Raw genomic sequence first — 23,109 nt, forward strand, 5'->3', positions numbered from 1 at the left:
TGTATGATGGCCTCCAGTAGACCCCCACACTATATAATGACCTCCAGTAGTCCACATCTCACAGTGTATGACTGTATAAATGACTTTCAGTAGATCAATAGCCCCCTACAGTGTATGGATGGCCCTCTGTAGTTCAGTATGTTAAGGTGGTGACTCGCAGGTCTACTTAGCGGCATTCTGCTCACCATGCAATTTCTCCTCATGTCTGGCAGTCCCGCCGAGTCTGCTTCTAGCAGCACAGCTGCATGTGCCTTCTCTCTAGTCTCAGAGGCCATGGTCGGTCTCTGCAGGAAATTGCCCCTGCTGTGTCCTGCAGAGATTAGGTTTCCCGGCCTATCCCGCACCAGCAGGGCCTATAATTGACACTGCCCTCTTGCCAATCCTCACCCAAACATGGATTCCTGTTCCGATAGCACCTGGTCCTCCAAATTCGTATGTCGTTAATGACCTGGCCTATTTACCCATTCTGTCTAACCTCTCTGCTCTTGACCTTGGTTATGTGTATTAAACCTGTGCTGCCTGCCCTGACCGCAGACCATCTGACTATGCCTCTGTCTTTATCTTCAGTACCTCGTACCTGCGCCTCCGACCCTCCAGCCAGCTGCTGCAGACCTGGGAACTGCCTTGGAATTGTACCTAGTGACTTCCAGAGCAAGGCCTATCCTCACTATCAGAGTCAATATCTGGCAGTTATTTAGCTACGCCCTTTCATGGTAAGCCCAGCCCATAGCATACTGGGCACATCCACCAGCATTACACAGTAGCCCCCTACACTGTATAGATTACCCCCAATAATTACTATTAAAATAAAAAAATCTTCTACTCCCTTAACCATGGATCATAAGGAGTCCACCGGCAAACAGGCCCAAGGTATGGGCGGAGGAACGTGGTCTTGTCATGGCGCCGGAGCACGAGGAGTCCCGGCAAGATGACGCCATCATGCTGTCTTGTCCTCCGCCTAGCCGGTGTACCTCCCTGCTTTTCTGCAGACCACTAAATCTACCTGCAGTCTACAGAGCATGGAGCAGCAGTGCAGGGAGATGGTGTCTCCCTGCTCCACTGCAGAATTTAGCATGCAGCGCTAAGTGCCATTGTTTTGTGGAGGAAAATTCAAGTTTTTTTGCTAAAACTAAGTCCACTTTTCTTGATGTGGCATCCTTGGGTGGGGTGTCATGACAGGATCCAGAGACTTAAAAGCCAACCCTTTTGTATATACACTCACTGGCCACTTTATTAGGTACACCTGTCCAACTTCTTGTTAACACTTAATTTCTAATCAGCCAATCACATGGCGGCAACTCAGTGCATTTAGGCATGTAGACATGGTCAAGACAATCTCCTGCAGTTCAAACCGAGCATCAGTATGGGGAAGAAAGGTGATTTGAGTGCCTTTGAACGTGGCATGGTTGTTGGTGCCAGAAGGGCTGGTCTGAGTATTTCAGAAACTGCTGATCTACTGGGATTTTCACGCACAACCATCTCTAGGGTTTACAGAGAATGGTCCGAAAAAGAAAAAAAATCCAGTGAGCGGCAGTTCTGTGGGCGGAAATGCCTTGTTGATGCCAGAGGTCAGAGGAGAATGGGCAGACTGGTTCGAGCTGATAGAAAGGCAACAGTGACTCAAATCGCCACCCGTTACAACCAAGGTAGGCCTAAGAGCATCTCTGAATGCACAGTGCGTCGAACTTTGAGGCAGATGGGCTACAGCAGCAGAAGACCACACCGGGTACCACTCCTTTCAGCTAAGAACAGGAAACTGAGGCTACAATTTGTACAAGCTCATCGAAATTGGTCAGTAGAAGATTGGAAAAACGTTGCTTGGTCTGATGAGTCTCGATTTCTGCTGCGACATTCGGATGGTAGGGTCAGAATTTGGCGTAAACAACATGAAAGCATGGATCCATCCTGCCTTGTATGGAGCATCTTTGGGATGTGCAGCCGACAAATCTGCGGCAACTGTGTGATGCCATCATGTCAATATGGACCAAAATCTCTGAGGAATGCTTCCAGCACCTTGTTGAATCTATGCCACGAAGAATTGAGGCAGTTCTGAAGGCAAAAGGGGGTCCAACCCGTTACTAGCATGGTGTACCTAATAAAGTGGCCAGTGAGTGTACATTATACAACCAGCTTTTTATAGATATTATCAGAGGAAACTCCATTTCATGTTATTTGCAAAGCCAGTAAATGAAAAAGAACATCACACTGATGCCACTTACTAAATTTATTCAAAGCCAAACAAATATTTATTTTAAGCTCCTTATTATTGCAAATCAGCCATGATTGCTTATCGCTAAATATAATGGTGTTCTTTCCAGATATTAGATGCTTGTTGTGCAAGACCAAAAAAGTCCAGGGTTGAATATTTGCTGACGCCAGAAATATTTTATAAGCTTTTGGACAGATAGCTTTTGGATGACTTTTTAATTGGAACATATAAATTTAGTGTATACTATTTAGCATGCGTGTTACCCAACTTATACATGAATGTAACCTTAAAAATGTCTTAGAAATAACATTTTATCCTTTCCACAGGATAGATGATAAATGTATAATTGTTGGTGGTAGTGAGCATGTGTGAATAGAGTAGTGTTTGCACATGCTCAGTAACACTCCACTTGCACAGGGAACTTTGAAGCAATAAAGCCCTGGAGCCAACTGAGTATCAAGAAAATTCGATGTTATAGATGAAAAGGCAAAATGTGAATGATAAAATAAAGAATAAGCAAGATCCTCCAAAAGATGGCAAGTATCCTGGAAGAAAATATAACATTTTAAAAGCAGTCGAAATTATGTAGTGGGTGGAGGTGATCCACCAGGTGGTTTGAGGCCATCAGGTATTCCACATGATGGACTTTTTCAATTCTGGAGTGAAGATGTTAAGGTGGGAGCAACGGGACCCTCTCTGAGTGAGGGAATGAGACATTTCACTGCAGGTCAAAGGGTTATCCCAGCTTAGAATGTAATCATTTACCCACAGGATTTTCTACTGGTAAATATTTTGTTTCTCCCCTCTGGAACCATCACAAACAGGAGATTTTCTCCTGATGGACCTGCCTCATTTCTTTATAACATATTTGGCCAATTGATTTGTTAATGGATGCAACGTAAAGTTTCATTTGTTGCAGATCTTCATGATCAAATCATCCTTGGCATTGTCTAAACCAGACAACAAGACAAGCATTGTTTAAACCAGACAACAATACCAGAGAAGCCCTATAATAAACTTTGCTGTATGATCAAGTGACTGACACACATACGACTTGTTGCCTAATATATTTTGTTTTTCAAATTGGAGAAGTCGGTAATGTTGTGCAAAACCGTAAAAAAATTACAGTTCTTTACATCTTGAGAAACAGATATCTAGCCCTATATATATATATATATATATATATATATATATATATATATCCATCTATCTATATCCATCTATCTATATATAAGCAGCATATGTCTGGTATTTATCCCAATTATGCAATGCACCAAAAACTGAAAGGGTGAGAAATATCATAAGAACACTCCCACTACAAGTGGCTTACCATCAGATGAGTCTCATTATATGCTCTCAGAGGTAATGGCACAGCAACTGTATACTAAAGTATGTCCTTTAGTCTCCCAGAAAATAGAGAAACAGGCAAATGTCTTAGGTACCACAAATCTTCCAAAACTTCCAAGAATGCAGGACTTCCAAAAGTTTTGGATGATCATAATTCCACAGCAATAACGATCTTACAGACATTGGGCAGGAAAAGTGGGGCACAAAATGAGGTGTAGACGGGGCTTGAAAGGGTGTGACCTGTAAAGAGCCTCCAAAATGGCCATAAATCAAAGCTGACAAGTATGAGTTAATGTAGCTCCTTAAGGGTATGTGCACACATTCAGGTTTTTTCGCTTTTTTTCGCGATAAAAACGCTATAAAAACTCATTAAACACGCATACATTATGCATCCTATCATTTAGAATGCATTCTGCAATTTTTGTGCACATGATGCGTTTTTTTTCACGAAAAAATGCATCGCGGTAAAAAAAGCAGCATGTTCATTAATTTTGCGGATTTTCCGTGTTTTTCCCGCTGTTCTATGCATTGGGAAAAACAGCAAAAAAAACCGCACAAAAAACGCGTCAAAAACGCAAAAAATTTAATATGAGGTTTTTAATATTAGACAGTGTAGGACCGTCCCAATCAGAGTCACTTTGTCGACGGTGGGACGGCTTTTATGTTATTTTTGATAAAAAAAAAAAACAGTATTACTCAGAACCCTGTGTTATTTAAATGCACTTTTGCTTTTTACTTATTTAGTTACAGCAGGGTTTTTCCTCATTTTGTCTCTTGTAGGTTTTGTAAGTATGAGCTAATGTAACTTCTGAGGGGACCTTTTCTACTTCCCAAGTGTCATCTATAGAGTGCAACCCCATACATGTCCCCTTAGTCTGAACAAAACAGAAGCTATAGCTATAATCAGTTATTATGAAGGCCAAGAGAACCCACCTTGGTCACACAATTATCTATTTGCATAAATTTCTACGTAAAAACAATTTGTTGTCTTCTGCCTCTCAATATTGGATAACAGATATTCTCCCATTTTGTGTCTTCAGCTTTTATGCAGTCCTATGTATGTCCATGATATAAAAGTAAAATGCTCCCTTGTTTCTTGTAATCATACAGATTGATGAAAATATAAATGCAGGATCATAGTATGTAGTCTGTTACTATGGAAACACAGAACAGCATAAGATCTATAGATACCAGACATTTCAATTAAGATTAATTGCACAGTTGCCTCATTTTTCATTTTATACTTTAAAAAAAAAAATGCAAACGTATACATGCCCACCAAAATGTCTCTTGAAATGGAAACACTGAAGAAAAGTGGAGTTTTCCCATCTGTAGTCATTTCTGACTAATTGACCCTAACCAGTGGTCTATAAATTTCCATTGGTTTTATGGTTTTGACATAGAAACACTGCGCTGTCACAAATAGTGTGTCGTGTATTTCCCCTCATTTTACAGCAGCCTCCACATTTCCTGTGAGAGAGCCGCAGAGGAGAGAAGTGAGACTGTCTATTGCAGATGTTTGATCAGTGCTCTCCAGCACATATGGCTTTTACTATCACATTTATTTCCCATTTTGTTCTATACTCTTGTCTTCAGATGTTTGATTCGTTGTCCTAATCTTTCGAAATTTGAATTTGACAAATTTTTACCAAATTGTGCTGAAAAACATGTATGACACTATTCTCTTTTCCGCTTTACTACTGTGCTGTCATTCACTACCTCTATCATTTATTCAATGTTTTATGGCTTTGTCTCCCTATATTTATGGCTAAGCTGTGAGGTGTGACATCCGATTCTCACTATCCAGATTCACCAGAATAAGGCAGCTACATTCCTTGCCTAAGCTTTGATACAGGCTGTCATACTCCCTTGATTACCTGGGCTATAAACCATTTGATGTGATAGTTGAAAGGCATTATGGAAAACCCCATCCAAGCTCATATGATCCTTCCCTGGCTGATATAATCTTTTATAATGTGTAACATGTTGGCAACCAGTTTAGGTGATTAGCTTCAAATTGTTCAAAATCGCCGGGTTCAGCTAATTCCTAAAAATTCAGCAATCGATAAAATAAATATTGATTCTATAAATTATATGTATACCAAAAGTACTACCTGTCATTTTCCCCCCATAAAACATTATTTTATTTATAAAGATGTACTAAAGCATAAAAAGCAACTCAAATCTTTGTTAAAACATACTTTTTATATAGATTAAAGTAAACTTGTCTGATGGCTCATAAATTGTTCATTAGAAAACTTTTATTCAGTATAAAAGCATTGCAAAATAATTTGGCATCGTTGTAACTTTTCTGATTAGCAGAATTAATTAAACACAGTTTATGGCACAAAAACAGCCAAAAAACTGTAGCAGAAAAAAAACGATATAAAAAAAAATCAGGTATTCGATAAATTATACATACCTTAAAAGGCTGCCTATAAAAAGTACAAAAGTAAAAAAAAGTCTAAAAAACTTAATGTGGCATTTTTAAAATAATAAAAATAACATTAGCTACCTGTATTAATGTAGCCATTGTATCATTAATATTTGTTCAGTTTTCATTTGGTACAAAATTTCCTATTTTTTTACAGCTTTATATACATTTTTTTAGAAACACAAATGATTAAAACTGAAACAAATGCAAAAATGTGAATAATGACAAATGAGACAAATTTAAAATGTTTTATATAACCTTACATATACAAAAAAAAGTTATACATTGCAGTTCTAACACTGACCCCCAGATGATACAGAGCACCCTAATACTTCCTGTGTCTTGGCAGCTCACTTTTGGCTTTACTGCAAAGACTTGGTCAGAATGAGCACAGATATCTTAATAAGATTAGAGAATCGGAAAGTGAACCACACACACCCAAGCTCCTTGGACGATACACACTGAGATAATACTGATCAATTGTATGGACGTGTGATGAAAACTTTAGGATATTGGTGTAATGATGGAAAAAAGCATGATAAAATATTTGAAGATTTCTAGTGGTTTTCTCACTAACCACTAGAGGACCCGTACTGTGTTCTGCAGCTTGCTTTTTTACTTTACTGTATGGACTATAGTAGAATGAACAGTGTCAACTCATTAAAATCAAAGAATGAACAAGTTAATAAAACACTGATACATTTTTATTACCAAGACTGATAGTGGCCCTTTGGATGTTCCAGTGTGGTGCTTGATCTAGGACAGCCAAAGGGCTGGGTACAGTGGTGGCCAACACCATGTGGTTGCTCCCTGCCTGGTGTTTTACTTTCACTGATATCCTCTGAATGCAGATACCGGTGAACACAGAGATGGAAGAGAGAGTTGTCAGCGCCCACTTACATCATGGAGTCTGTGTGTCTGAGAGCACACCAGGCACAATTATGACAGTACATTGCATCGGCTGTTCCTCAGTACACAGCACAGAGATGAGAAGCGGCGGAGTGGTGTTAGATGAGTAGCTGTTTGTTTTTCTAATTGACAGCACATTGTGGGAAACAGTATTTTTTTCCCTAAGGGGCATGTGTGGGGATAGAATACTGTGCCCTAAAGGGCATGTGTGTGGGGACCTATTACTGTTGGCTAAGAGGCATCTGTAGGGACATAATACTGCACCTTAAGTGGCATGTGTGTGGAAATAATACTACGTCCTAAACGGCATGTGTGAGGACACAATACTGCGCCCTAAAGGGCATGTGTGGGGAAATAATACTGCGCCCTAAAGGGCATGTGTGGGGACATAATACTGTGTCTGAAAGGGCATGTGTGGGGACATAATACTACGCCCTAAAGGGCATGTGTGGGGATATAATACTATGCCCTAAAGGGCATGTGGGGGACATAATACTGTGCCCTAAAGGGCATGTGTGGGGACATAATACTGCGCCCTAAAGGGCATGTATGGGGAGTATCTTATTTATTTCAGAGCACAATTACTTTGTCTACGATGGCCAGTTCTACCTTCAGACATGGGGAACGGCCATGGGTACCCGCTTCGCTCCCAGCTACGCGAACCTTTATGTAGCCAAATGGGAGGAGCTACATATTAAACTCACCGATAGTCCCAATATTGGTTTGGTCATGTGGAAACGCTTCATTGACGATGTATTATTCATTTGGAATGGCCCTCAATATGAATTAGAAGCATTTATTGCCAACCTTAACTTTAATGATTTTGGGTTGAAATTCACGGCTACTACTAACAAAACAGAAATTTATTTTTTAGATCTGAGCATTTTTATTGAAGACAATCAGGTGCTAACAAAGTGCCTCCGTAAGGCAGTGGACTCTAATGGCTTTATTGACATAAATAGTTGCCATTTACCCATTTGGTTGACTAATATCCCTAAAAGTCAATTTACCCAAATAAGACGGAATTGTACTAAAATACAGGACTATACAACTGAGGCAGAGTACCTAACAGGTACATTTCTGGAAAAAGGTTATCTAAGGACTTGCTAGATGCAGCTAATAAAGAGGTATATGAAACATCTAGAGATACCCTTATACACAAAACAATGAGAGACACATCTACCTTAATGGGTATTCCAGAACAAATTCTTCAGTTACCTATTATTACGCAATATCATTATGGATACAAGAAATTTACTAAAATTATCCATAAGCACTGACCAACTCTCCAGTCAGATAAAGTGATAGGTGAACTGCTACCGAAACATCCAAAGTTCGTTTTTAGAAAATCGCAAACAATAGGGAACATTATAGCTTCAACAACCAGTAAGGGTCTTACTAAAGGAACATCTTCACAAAATCTAGGTTTCACACCATGTGGCACTTGCTCCTGTTGTGTGCGTACAAATTTTAGGAAAATAAGACAACTTCAAGACTATAATTCCGACGGTACTCAGGAATTTGTAATCAAGGATGGCATATCGTGTTGGTCATCAGGAGTTATCTATCTAATCAAATGTCCTTGCAATAAAACCTATGTAGGCCGCACTAAGCGTAGACTTATGGATCGATTGAAGGAACATTTTAATAATATAGAAAAAGGCTTTGTAGGCCATCCCCTTTCGAGACACTTTAAAGAGCACCACGGGAGGTCCACAAGAGGGTTAACGTTTTGTGGCATTCAGGTGGCACATAAGAATTGGAGGAGAGGTGACTATATAAAATTAATGTCACGTACCGAATCCAAGTGGATTTTCATCCTGGACAGTTTAGCCCCTAGGGGTTTGAACCACGAGGTAGAGCTATATGCTTTTAAATAATATTCCAGATAGATATATTTATATTTTTTATGAATGAATAAACTATACTTTTTACAGCTTTTAAATTCTTTCATTTGTTTAACAATCCCTAATATTATTCCCCCCTTCCCTTTTCCCTTTTCTTTTTCTTTCTTCGCTCCCGGGGGAACCTTATGCGTATTCGGTCAATCAATTCCTATTATATGTATGGGTATATACTCTTTATGGGTTGGTTAATACTCATATTTTAATCCAATTATTTTTTTATTAAAATCCCCCGTTTTTAATTTAATAAAGGTTTTTTGTAGTTATGTGTATTGTATGCGTGGGATACATTAATGCTCATATTTGATATACTGTATATTTATTTATGCAACTAGATTATTTATCCACATTCAGTTTGGAACTAGTCCTCTAGCCTTTTCTCTTGGGGCTTTTTTGCGGCTCATGTTTCTCCTATCAGCGGTGGGCAGGGGTTTTCTATATAAAGAGCAGGAGACAGTCGGGAGCTTTAGCCCTGACAAAGAAGGTCCGGTGACCTTCGAAACGCGTAGGCAATTTGGTCCAGCTCGGCACCCGTCCCCCGCCCTTCGCTTCCTACTCTAGGTGACGTCACCCAGACCACGCCCCCCTCACACACCACTACCATCTAGCGGTGCTTTTGGCCGAGGCTTGCCGCTTACTGGTGTTCTAGGTGCGCGTGGCGGCCAGGCATTAGTAGGGGAGGACGCTCCCCATAGCTCTGCCGCCCCACACCGCCGTTCTGACCCCCAAGCTCTGGATATACAGACTGCAGGTTGTCTTTCTCTTCCGACATATCATCTCTCCGGAGCAGACTTATCATCGACACTGCAGCTATGCAACATCAGTAAGTGTTTGCCTCACTTTTTTCCAATTGGAACCATCTTTCAGACATTCACTTGCTATTGCATCATACATCTGGGCATATGATTATTATCATCGGTGACTGCGAGGAAGTGTTTAATTGTCATTTGGCATTGTGATATTCCATCTCGGTATAGGTCCAGTATCACTAGTGGCTGCTTAACAACGCCTAAAAATTCTTATCCAGATCAGTCATTTATATACATACTGAGCACCGGCCGTCACCACTGTTGGTGGCTGCCAGCCAGTGCGTTATTGATTTATTGATCTGGATTGGTTATTCATTTGCATGTATACTAGTACCCCAAGGTTTACCCAAGTACGCTATTGTTTGAGCTTGCTCAGTGAAACTTCTTTTATTTGGTTAGCACAGTGACCTAATTTGCATACAATGTCTGGAGACATAATACTGCACCCTAAGGGGCATGTGTGGGGACATAATACTGCGCCCTAAAGGGCATGTCTGGGGACATAATACTGCACCCTAAAGGGCATGTGTGGGGATATAATACTGTGCCCTAAAGGGCATGTGTGGGGATAGAATACTGTGGCTTAAAGGGCCTGTGTGTGGACATAATACTGTGGGCTAAGGGGCATGTGTAGAGACATAATACTGCACCCTAAGGGACATATATGGAGACATAACACAGCGTTTTAAGTTGAATGGGTGGGGACATAATAAAGTGCCCTAAAGGGCATGTGTGGGGACATTACTGTGCCCTAAAGGGATGTGTTGGGACCTAACTGTGCCCTAAAGGGAAGTGTGGGAACATAACTGTGCCCTAAAGGCATGTGTGGGGACATAATACTGCGCCCTAAGGGGCATGTGTGGGGGCATAATAGAAGTGGTTGGAACAGAATCCTGTAAATCTTTTTGATCATCTCTACAAATAATGACATCTTCAGCTGAGCTGGAACCACAGAAACTCCGTACCTACGTACAAATAGTAGAACCTTGTACTGACAACTGGTCCGTGCTACCAAGTACTTGGACTGTAGAAAGCCTGTGTTACAATGCCTCTGTACAGTATGAGATGAGCAGACTACAGTAATTCTAGGACAATTCTGTGATATTCTCAACCTCATATCTTAGCCATTTTCAGTTCTGACTGTGGTTTCCAGGGTGTATGCTGTAAAAAATTGCCTAACAATGGTGAAACTAGCAAAAAGCTGAAGTGTTCATCAAACTTATGTAGAGAGGGAGGATACATCCTACAGTCCTGTACAAAGTGTATTTGACAGTAGAGCTTCCAAACTACAGTAAGTTCAATGAAGGGTTAAGGCCAAATACACAAGAGCATATGAATACTAGGGTCAGTCATGTCTGAAAATCAACGACATAACTACAGTGGTGTGCAGCTCAGTGCACTTAGCACATGCGCTCTTCTGTAATATGTAATATGTCCCATTCAGAACAGCTGAAACTAGCGCTCTCTAATTCGGAAAATGGACCAGTTAGTCTTTGTGGAACATCACTAACAGGAACTGGTCCATTCACCCACATTGGTCAGAGAGTTGTCCATTGTCCAATCTGGCCTTAAACATGATGGACATGCCAACATTTTTATTACCAAGATTGAGCACTGAGAAAGGAGATGCCCTTTTCGAGAGGTAAATTTTAGGTCACACAAAGCATGTGGACCAATTTAAATAAACCACAGTATTTTTTTTTAAGAGTGTAGAAAGAACGTGACTCAAACACATCCAAAAAATGGCAAAACTTCATGTTTCAGATTGATTCAAGTTTCCCAGAAACACATGGCAACTGTTCAAAGATCAGGAGGCAAAAAAAAAAGCCCAACAAATTTTGACCAAAGAATATTTTTGATCTTCTTGAGTTGTGTAGATCTTTGCAATCTGAGTGACCAGACCTTTCTTTTTTTCTACTGTCCGGTCTGGATTGATGATTTCACTCTTTGGAATTTCCGTGAGCTAAGGCCTGTGTACTTGTAGGACACAGACTGGAAGATCAGAAGTTTGAAAAATTTGGTTTGGGAAATTTTAGAACATCATGAGGTTTCATTTCCACTCTTCATGTCCTTAATACTCATGAAAATTGCAGTATATCAATCTGTTCCTGTCTATGAATCAGGCTCCCCAGCTTGGCTGCTAACACAAGTCATATTTCAACGATATATATATATTTACTGTACTTAGCACAAGTCTATTAAATACCCAAAGGTAAAGCTATGAAGTTGTTCGATGTTCTCGTCAAGCCTGTGTAAAAAAAACAGTAAATTGGTGAAGTTTATAAATAGAAGCATCATCATTGAAATAAATTGTAAGGCAAAAGGTCAATCTCTAGTGGTGAGCATGATGTCACAGCTACTGGTCTATCAGGCAATACATCTAACATAGCTGTGGATTCCCCCAGAACATACAGAATAAGGACTCAACACCTTCTTATGGCTCCTCACAAGTTGTACAGAGTTTTAATACAGAAGTCTATGAGGTCCTTCTGTATATCCGTATGCGATATGGAAAGTATGACATGCTCCATTGGATGCCATATTATAGACTTCTTCTTACCTCGAAAGTACCTTACAGAAAAACACTAAAAGGGATTATCCTGGACTATTTTATTTTTTATAATGAGCCTGACAAATAACAGGCAGGTAATTGCTAATTACTTGCCTGTTCTACCCGATGCCTACTCAGAGCTGTCATAGACCGCTCTTGCTGGTGATTCTGATGCTTCCATTCAACAGAACAGCTCTTCTTCTTCTGGGCTGCTCTGTGGACAGAGCATGACTGCCGACATCATGCTGATTGACAACTGGCTCCCCGCGGTTAGGCAGCAGGGAGACAGTAGTAAATCAGCATGACATTGGCAGTGATACCCAGTCAGCAGAGCAGAGTGGAATAGAAGAGAAGCTGCTTTTTCAACATAACGTCAGTACAAGCTGCAGAATCACCAGCTGAAGGAGTCTGTGATAACTCTGAGCTGGCAGAAATTGGCAATGGGCAGAACAGACAGGAAGGTAGCAACTGCCTGCCTCTAAGTTTTTAGGCCCATTGTAAAAGATAAGTCACTGATAACCGCTTCAAGGATCCCATACAAATTAGGTTAACATTTTCCAATCCAATCAACATCAGTGGGATTGCTAACAGTCTAAAATGTACAGGAGCTTCCTGTTGCTCCCTGGACACCATGTCAGGGTAAAAAAGGATCTGACCTGTTCAATTTCTGCCATTAGAAATTAATTAAAATTAATTAATTAAAATTAAAGCCATGGAGTTAGGAAAGATGGTTATGGACCAAAGGATCGCTCAGTGTAATCTTTGAGCCCATAATCTATGTGACCTAGGGAAGCCATGTGTCTCCATTTAGGCTCTATGAATGTATTTTCTATGTATGAAACCTTAGGCTCAATTCAAAACTTTTTGTTTGTTTTTTTGTTTTTTTTTGTGAAAATGCCCTAACACATTGACTTTAAGATTTTAGAACATTCTTGTGGTGTCGAGCGTATCTTGCACTCACCATATTTTTCTCAACCTAATATCTATTTTAGTAACGTAACACCAATGTGTTTCCTGTTGATTGTCATCACCACAAGACTTTCATCATTTACAGACTTTAAAACATTTTCTAAAGAAAAATGTTATACTATTAAAAGATCAAAATTGTAGCGGATACTGGTTGATGGCTAACTGGAAGGTTGGTGGCAAAATTTTAGGTTCTTCGTGGACATGGTTTAATGAAAAATCTATAGTAATTATATACAATATATAGAAAAGTTATGTAAACTAGAATCATCGCTATGACTAGGGGAGAACCGCTGTAGCAGTTCAGAGATGACAAGTGTGGACGTTTTATTGTCCGCTGATTCAGATATTAGATAGTTGTGATGCCCCCCTTAGGCATCATCAGATTTTTGGCTTACAAATACTGATGTAAAATACTGACTAAATACTGCTAGTGTGACGGCAGCCTTAATGTGTACAACCATTCTGGTTTATCCGAATAAACATATCAGCATCATCAGCTCTACCAGATCTATTTATTAATGTACAAGGTTTGATTGTTAAAACTGGTGACATTTTTGCGTTAAGATATTTTTCTAAGTGTCCAAGACTTAAGCTTTTACATTTTATCTTTTTTGCTCACTTTATCTGACACTATGGTTACTTGGTCCTGCAGATTGGGCACAAGTTCCATTTTGCTGATTTTCCTGAAAAAAAAAAAAAAAAAAGTAGCGATGTGCAATATTACATTAGTTTTTGTTTATTGTGTCATAAAACCATGTATATTTAATTATATCAATCCTTCAACATATAATAATTGCCTTAGAAACATAATCATTGACATGTGAGGTACAGGATAATGGCGCTGACACAGGGGGTACAGAATAATGACACTGACACTTGGGGTACAGGATAATGACACTGACACTAGAGGTACAGGTTAATGACACTGACACTTGGTGTACAGGATAATGACACTGACACTTGGGGTACAGGATAATGACACTGACACTAGAGGTACAGGATAATGACCCTGACACTTGGGGTACAGGATAATGGCGCTGACACAGGGGGTACAGGATAATGACACTGACACATGGGGTACAGGATAATGGCACTGACACTTGGGGTACAGGATAATGACACAGACACTTGGGGTACAGGATAATGACACTGACACTTCGGGTACAGGATAATGGCGCTGACACAGGGGGTACAGGATAATGACACTGACACTTGGGGTACAGGATAATGACACTGACACTTGGGGTACAGGATAATGACACAGACACTTGGGGTACAGGATAATGACACTGACACATGGGGTACAGGATAATGGCGCTGACACAGGGGGTACAGGATAATGACACTGACACTTGGGGTACAGGATAATGACACCGACACTTGGGGTACAGGATAATGACACTGACACTTGGGGTACAGGATAATGACACTGACACTTGGGGTACAGGATAATGACACTGACACTTGGGGTACAGGATAATGACACTGACACTGGGGGTACAGGATAATGACACTGACACTTGGGGTACAGGATATTGACACTGACACTTGGGGTACAGGATAATGGCACTGACACTTGGGGTACAGGATAATGGCTCTGACCCTTGGGGTACAGGATAATGGCACTGACACTTGAGATACAGGATGATGACACTGACACTTGGGGTACAGGATAATGACACTGACACTTGGGGTACAGGATAATGACACTGACACTTGGGGTACAGGATATTGACACTGACACTTGGGACACAGGATAATGGCACTGACACTTGGGGTACAGGATAATGGCTCTGACCCTTGAGATACAGGATGATGACACTGACACTTGGGGTACAGGATAATGACACTGACACTTGGGGTACAGGATAATGACACTGACACTTGGGGTACAGGATATTGACACTGACACTTGGGACACAGGATAATGGCACTGACACTTGGGGTACAGGATAATATCACTGACACTTGGGCTACAGGATAATGACACTGACACTTGGGATACGGGATAATGACACTGACACTTGGGGTACAGGATAATGACACTGACACTTGGGGTACAGGATAATGGTACTGACACTTGGGGTACAGGATAATATCACTGACACTTGGGGTACCGGATAATGACACTGACACTTGGGATGCAGGATAATGACACTGACACTTGGGGTACAGGATAATGACAATGACACTTGGGGTACAGATTGATGGCACTGACACTTGGGGTACAGGTCAATGACACTGACACTTGGGGTACAGGATAATGACACTGACACTTGGGGTACAGGATAATGACACTGACACTTGGGGTACAGATTGATGGCACTGACACTTGGGGTACAGGATAATGACACTGACACTTGGGGTAAAGGATAATGACACTGACACTTGGGGTTCAGGATAATGGCTCTGACACTTGGGGTACAGGATAATGGCACTGACACTTGAGATACAGGATGATGACACTGACACTTGGGGTACAAGATAATGACACTAACACTTGGGGTACAGGATAATGACACTGACACTTGGGGTACAGGATAATGACACTGATACTTGGGGTACAGGATAATGACACTGACACTTGGAATACATGACAATGACACTGACACTTGGGGTACAGGATAATGACACTGACACTTGGGGTACAGGATAATGACACTGACACTTGGCATGCAGGACACTGACACTGACACTTGGGGTACAGGATAATGACACTGACACTTGGGTACAGGATAAAGACACTGATACTTTGGGTACAGGATAATGACACTGACACTTGGGGTACAGGATAATGGCACTGACACTTGGGGTACAGGATGAGAATGACATTTGGGGTACGGGACAATAACACTGACTCTTGGGGTACGAGACAATGACACTGACACTAGAGGTACAGGATAATGACACTGTGTACTTTACCTTTGTTAATTGAACCGTACTGTACACAGTTTCTAATGAGTTGGGCTTGTTCTCTGCTGCCTTCTTCTGAGAATTTGTTTTCTGAAATAAAAATATATCATTTCTCATAATACAGTGCTCTGTCCATCTATCATTTACATCTTGTACAGTTGTACTCAAAAGTTTACATACCCCGGCAGAGTTTTTGCTTTCTTGGCCTTTTTTCAGAGAATATGAATGATAACACCAAAACTCTTTCTCCACTCATCGTTAGTGGTTAGGTGAAGCCGTTTATTGTCAAACTACTGTGTATTCTCTTTTTAAATCATAATGACAACCCAAAACATCCAAATGACCTAGATCAAAAGTTCACATGCCCCATTTCTTAATACCGTGTATTGCCCCCTCTAACATCAATGACAGCTTGAAGTCTTTTGTGGTAGTTGTGGATGAGGTTCTTTATTTTCTCAGATGGTAAAGCTGCCCACTCTTCTTGGCAAAAAGCCTCCAGTTCCTGTAAATTCCTGGGCTGTCTAGCTTGAACTGTTCGCTTGAGATCTCCCCAGAGTGGCTAAATTATATTGAGGTCAGGAGACTGAGATGGCCACTCCAGAACCTTCAGCTTCCAGGCTGATGAGTGCAAATTTGCCTCCAGCATTTGCTGATAACGTGCTGCATTCATCATTCCTTCAACTTTTACCAAGTTCTTGTGCCTTTGTAGCTCACACATCCCCAAAACATCGGCGATCCACCTCCGTGCTTTACAGTAGGAATGGTGTTTCTTTCATCATAGGCCTTGTTGACCTGTCTCCAAATGTAACGTTTATGATTGTGGCCAAAATGTTCAATTTTGGTCTCATCACTCCAAATTACCTTGTTCCAGAAGTTATGAGGCTTGTCTTTGTGCTGTTTTGCATATTCAAGGCAAGATACTTTGTGGCATTTGTGCAGTAATGGCTTTCTCCTGGCGACTCGACCATGCAGCCCATTCTTCTACAAGTGCCTCCTTATTGTGCATCTTGAAACATCCACACCACTAGATTTCAGAGAGTTCTGTATTTCAGCTGATATTATTTGTGGGTTTTTCTTTTCATCCCAAACAATTTTCCTGACAGTTTTACATGACATTTTTGTTGGTCTACCTGACCGTGGTTTTTACAGAGCCCCTGATTTTCCATTTGTTAATCACAGTTTAAACCCTGCTGACTGGCATTATAAATTCCTTGGATATCTTTTTGTATCCCTATCCTGTTTTAGGCTAGTTTCACACTAGCATTTACCTGATCTGCGGCAGGCTGCGGACTTCCTCCGTGAAGCCCCGCCCTCGGCCGCACCTCCGCCACTAGCTCCACCTACTTCTGCATGCGGCCCGCATGTGGCCTCCGTACCTATCTTTAACATTAGGTACGCAGGTCGTGCGGCTGTATGCGGATGCTGCTGCATGCGTCGTTTTGACGATGCGGCGACCAGCGTAGGACGCAGCCTGTAGCATTTTTTTTTCTGCATCGTCAAAATGACGCATGCGACAGCATCCGCATACAGCCGCACGACCTGCGTACCTAATGTTAAAGATTGGTACGGAGGCCGCATGCGGGCCGCATGCAGAAGTAGGCGGAGCTAGCGGCGGAGGTGCGGCTGAGGGCGGGGCTTCACGGAGGAAGTCCGCAGCCTGCCGCAGATCAGGTAAACGCTAGTGTGAAACTAGCCTTATACAGTTCAACTTCATTTTCCCATAGATCCGTTGACAATTCTTTTGCTTTCCCGTGACTCACAATCCAGAAATGTCAGTGGCTGGATGAAAGATGCAAGAGTCTGTCTGGATCCCAGAAACTCACTCCGCTTTTATGCACACACTGATTACAAGCAAACAGGTCACAGGTGAGGATGGTACCTTTACTAACCATTCAAACCCCTTTATGTCAACTTCTGTGCAAGTTATCAGGCCAAAATCACCAGGGTATGTGAACTTTTGATCAGGTTTATATGGATGTTTTGGGGTGTCATTATGATTTAAAAAGAGAAAACATGGCAAGTTTCTCTCAGTTTCTATAGTTTCTCATAGTTTCTCAAAGTTTCTCATATTCTCTGAAAAAAAGCCAAGAGGGAAAAAATTCTGCTGGGGTATGTAAACTTTTGAGCACAAGTGTAATTATTTATTTCTAACACATAGGTTTTCTGCATGTTCCATAAGTAAACAGCCTTCATGAATTCTAGAGAACACAAGTTCGTTTTCTGATCTTTCTACATTTTCTGCTATTCAATGTTTGGGGTTTATGAAAGACATAGATCTGTAGCCTTCCTCAATGGGGCATTCGCCGAAACGCGCGTCAGGGTGTGTTTGGTGCATACACATCCCTGTTACTGAATCACTGGTATGTATATACTTTCATCGTGATATCTCGTGTTGGCATTGCAGTTGATTGTTAATACGTGATTATTATTTTTTCACATATATTACATGCTAATGCTGCCATGATCTACAGTGAATGATATATTTGTGTGTACCTTCCCCTGTCCGATCGTACGTGCTGTGGACGGCACGGGGGGATTTCCCATCCTGCTGTTTTATACTTGTTATGATTAAATACATTTTTGTATATTTCTATGTATTTGGACTTATGACTGCGTTTTTCTGGATCTTCTGTTTATTATGGGTGAGTATAGCATGTTTTCATGAAATATTATAAATTTGATAATATTTTCAGTGATTTATTTTTTGTTTTAATGACTACAAAAAAGACAAACAAAAACCTGAACAAAATGATAAGATTAAAGAATTGCATAAGGGGGAGGATAAGAAGGTTCCTACTGCAGACAGTTGTCTTACAGCCATATCCAGTACTAGTAGGCTTTTCTGTTGGAAACAGGTACTTTCACCTGGTCATTGCATAATGAGGAAGCTCATGCTATAGTCAGTTGTTTTACAGCCAGATACATTACTCCTATTATTCTGTTGGGAACAGTTATTTTCACCTGACCTGCTGGGGAGCATGGGATTTTTACATGAAATTTTGATCCAATTGCCAGTGAATTATTTTTGAGTTTTAATAATTCTGGAGAACTAAAAAAAAGGTCAAACAAAATGATGAAACTAAGGGATTGCATTTGAGTGGAGCATGAGCTGGGAGGCTCCTGCTGCAGCCAGTTGTCTAACAACCAGATACAGTATTGGTTGATCTGATGGGAACATGTAGTTTTAACCTCATCTTGTGTGACATTTTTCAGTGAAACATTGCAGTTTTTATCTTATTTTTATTTTTTTAGTTTTAAGTTTGACAGGAAACAAAACTATATCAATCTGAAAGATAACATTAAGGATTTTTTATATATACAGTAGGTACGGAAAGTATTCATACCCCTTTAAAGTATTCATACCCTGTTAAATTTTTCACTCTTTGTTTCATTGCAGCCATTTAGTAAATTCAAAACAGTTCATTTTTTTCTCATTAATGTACACTCTGCACCCCATCTTGACTGAAAAAAAACATAAATGTAGACATTTTTGCAAATTTAAAAAAAAAAAAGAAAAACTGAAATATCACATGGTCATAAGCATTCAGACCCTTTTCTCAGTATTGAGTAGAAGCACCCTTTTGAGCTAGTACAGCCAATGAGTCTTCTTGGGAATGATGCAACAAGTTTTACACACCTGGATTTGGGGATCCTCTGCCATTCTTCCTTAAAGATCCTCTCAAGTTCCGTCAGGTTGGAAGGTGAACTTTGGTGGACAGCCATTTTCAGGTCTCTCCAGAGATGCTCAATTGGGTTTAGGTCAGAGCTCTGGCTGGGCCAGTCAAGAATGGTCACAGAGTTGTTCTGAAGTCGCCTTCTTTGTTATTTTAGCTGTGTGCTTAGGGTCATTGTCTTGTTGGAAGGTGAACCTTCGGCCAAGTCTGAGGTCTAGAGCATTCTGAAAGAGGTTTTCATCCAGGATATCTCTGTACTTGGCTGCAGAAATGTTTCCTTCAATGACAACCGGTCATCCTGGCCCTGCAGCTGAAAAACACCCCCATAGCATGATGTTGCCACCATGTTTCACTGTTGGGATTTAATTGGGCAGGTGATGAGCAGTGCCTGGGTTTCTCCACACATACCGCTTAGAATTATCACCAAAAAGTTTTATCTTCATCTCATCAGACCAGAGAATTTTATTTCTCATGGTCTGGGAGTCCTTCATGTGTTTTTAGCAAACTTTATGTGGGTGTTCATATATCTTGCACTGAGGAGAGGCTTCTGTCGGGCCACCCTGCCATAAAGGCCTGACTGGTGGAGGGCTGCAGTGATAGTTGACTTTGTAGAACTTTCTCTCATCTGCCTACTGCACCTGTGGAGGTCAGCCACAGCGATCTTGGGGTTCTTTTTTACCTCTCTCATCAAGGCTGGATGTCCAGATCTATGAAGACTTCTGGTGGTCCCAAACTTCTTCCATTAAAGGATTATGAAGGCCACTGTGCTCTTAGGAACCTCGAGTTCTGCTGAAATTCTTTTGTAACCTTAGCCAGAAGTGTGCCTTGCCACAATTCTGTTTCTGAGCTCCCTGACCACTTCCTTTGACTTCATGATTCTCATTTGGTCTGACATCCACTGTGAGCTGTGAGGTCTTATATAGACAGGTGTGTGCCTTTCCAAAGCAAGTCCTATCAGTTTGATTAAACAGCTGGCCTCCAATGAAGGAGTAGAACCATCTCAAGGAGGATCACAAGGAAATGGACAGCATGTGACTTAAATATGAGTGTCTGAGCAAAGGGTCTGAATACTTAGGAGTCAGGACCATGTGATATTTCAGTTTTTCTTTTTTAATAAATTTTCAAAAATTTCTACATTTCTGTTTTGTTTTTTTATTAGTCAAGATGGGGTGCAGAGTGTACATTAAGGGGAAACAATGAACTTTTTTGAATTTACCAAATGGCTGCAATGAAACAAAGTGTGAAAAATTTAAAGGGGTCTGAAAACTGTCCGTACCCACTGTATATACAGTGGGGGAAATAAGTATTTGATCCCTTGCTGATTTTGTAAGTTTGACCACTGACAAAGACATGAACAGTCTATCATTTTAAGGGTAGGTTAATTTAACATTAAGAGATAGAATATCAAAAATAAAATCCAGAAAATCACATTGTATAAATTATATAAATTTATTTGCATTTTGCAGTGAGAAATAAGTATTTGATCCCCTACCAACCATTAAGAGTTCTAGCTCCTACAGACCAGTTTGACGCTCCTAATCAACTTGTTACCTGCATTAAAGACAGCTGTCTTACATATTCACCTTTATAAAAGACTCCTGTCCACAGACTCAATTAAATCAGTCAGACTCTAACCCTTACAACATGCGCAAGACCAAAGAGATTTATAAGGCTGTCAGGGACAAGATCATAGACCTGCAAAAAGCTGTAATGGGCTACAAAACCATACGTAAGACGCTAGGTGAGAAGGAGACAACTGTTGGTGCAATAGCAAGAAAATTGACAAATTACAAACTGACTGTCAATCGACATCGATCTGGGGCACCATGCAAAATCTCACCTCATGGCGTATCCTTGATCATGAGGAAGGTGAGAGATCAGCTTAAAACTACACGGGGGGAACTTGTTAATGATCTCAAGGCAGCTGGGACCACAGTCACCAAGAAAATCATTGGTAACACATTACGCCATAAAGGTTTAAAATTTTGCAGTGCCTGCAAGGTCCCCCTGCTCAAGAAGGCACATGTGCAGGCCCGTCTGAAGTTTTCCAATGAACACCTGGATGATTCTGTGAGTGATTGGGAGAAGGTGCTATGGTCAGATGAGGCAAAAATTGAGGCCTTTGTGACTAAATCAACTCGCCATGTTTGGAGGAAGAGAAATGCTGCCTATGACCCAATGAACACCGTCCCCACTGTCAAGCATGGAGGTGGAGACATTATGTTTTGGGGGTGTTTCTCTGCTAAGGGCACATGACCTCTTCATCACATCAATGGGAGAATGGATGGAGCCATGTACTATAAAATCCTTCCTGAGTGACAACCTCCTTCCCTCTGCCAGGACATTAAAAATGGGTCGTGGCTGGGTCCTTCCAGCAAGACAATGACCCAAAACATACAGCCAAGGCAACAAAGGAATGGCTCAAAAAGAAGCACACTAAGGTCATGGAGTGGCCTAGCCAGTCTCCAGACCTTATGTTCTGTCCTTCTAATAGGACAGCGTGGTTCATATATCCATTAAAGAGTTTTAGTACCATAGTTCTGGTTTTTTGCTGTGTTAAAGCACCACCCAGTGGTGGATAAATTTATTACCTGTGTTTTTCTTAGTGATTATTAGAGTGTTGCATTATGGGATTGCACCAAAGCATCATGGGATAGGGGAATCCCCCATTTTCTCTCTGTGTATTTTCCTGTACACTCGTGTTAATCTGCTGTGTTGGAACTACTTCACTTACTTGCCACCCGGGTTAAGTTTATCCGGTAAGATTGTTATCCCTGTTCTTGCAATATAGTGTTCTACTAATGTGATTATTGCATAGCAGCTAGTACTTAGGAAATCTATTACCAGTCACTTGCTGTATGTAGTTATATGTAGAAGTTGCATCATCCTGTATACTTTTCTATTAGTTGTAAAGTATCAGCTGTATTGTTATTTGGCTCAATACTTATACGTATCTTTTATATTCTTATAGTTTTACCGCATTTCAATACCTGTTACCAATAAACAAGTTAGACTACAGAGAACAGTCTGCTTAATTTGGAAGACAGAAGTGGTTTATGCTGTATGTTTGATCACACACCGTATCGATGTGTATGAAGACAGAACAGTAAAACGGATGCTAAATACGAGCGGAGGCCAGTAAAAAGGAGGCTAGACACCAGCGATAGCAAATACCACTTACGCAGCCGCTTGTACCACACCGCACTGCCTGCAGATACCGCAGCGGCCGCCATACAGTCACAAGTACCGAGAGTGCAGCCCACCAAGCACCACACATCTCAGTGCACGCTGAAGTCATCCCTACCCGCTCTGGGACGTCCTACAGCCTGCAAACGGACATAAAATGTCTGCAAGTCGAGCATCTTCACTCAGGACGAGATCCCAAACAAG

The 23,109-nt window shown here is 40.9% G+C and overlaps 1 protein-coding gene across 1 annotated transcript in view; it reads right to left on the reverse strand.

Moving 5' to 3' along the window:
• Nucleotides 1–13,447: 13,447 nt before the first annotated feature.
• The window catches only part of LOC143769481 (SLAM family member 9-like), a 152,172-nt gene continuing 142,510 nt past the window's right edge, over nt 13,448–23,109 (reverse strand). Inside the window, exons 7-8 of the mRNA XM_077258098.1 lie at nt 16,055–16,135; nt 13,448–13,815 (exon numbers count right to left, since the gene is read on the reverse strand). Of these exons, the coding sequence (XP_077114213.1) occupies nt 13,753–13,815; nt 16,055–16,135 (144 nt within the window). The 3' untranslated portion in view covers nt 13,448–13,752. The remainder of the gene's footprint in view (nt 13,816–16,054; nt 16,136–23,109) is intronic.

Source organism: Ranitomeya variabilis, chromosome 1 (genome assembly GCF_051348905.1).
Source record: "Ranitomeya variabilis isolate aRanVar5 chromosome 1, aRanVar5.hap1, whole genome shotgun sequence".
NCBI lineage: Eukaryota > Metazoa > Chordata > Amphibia > Anura > Dendrobatidae > Ranitomeya > Ranitomeya variabilis.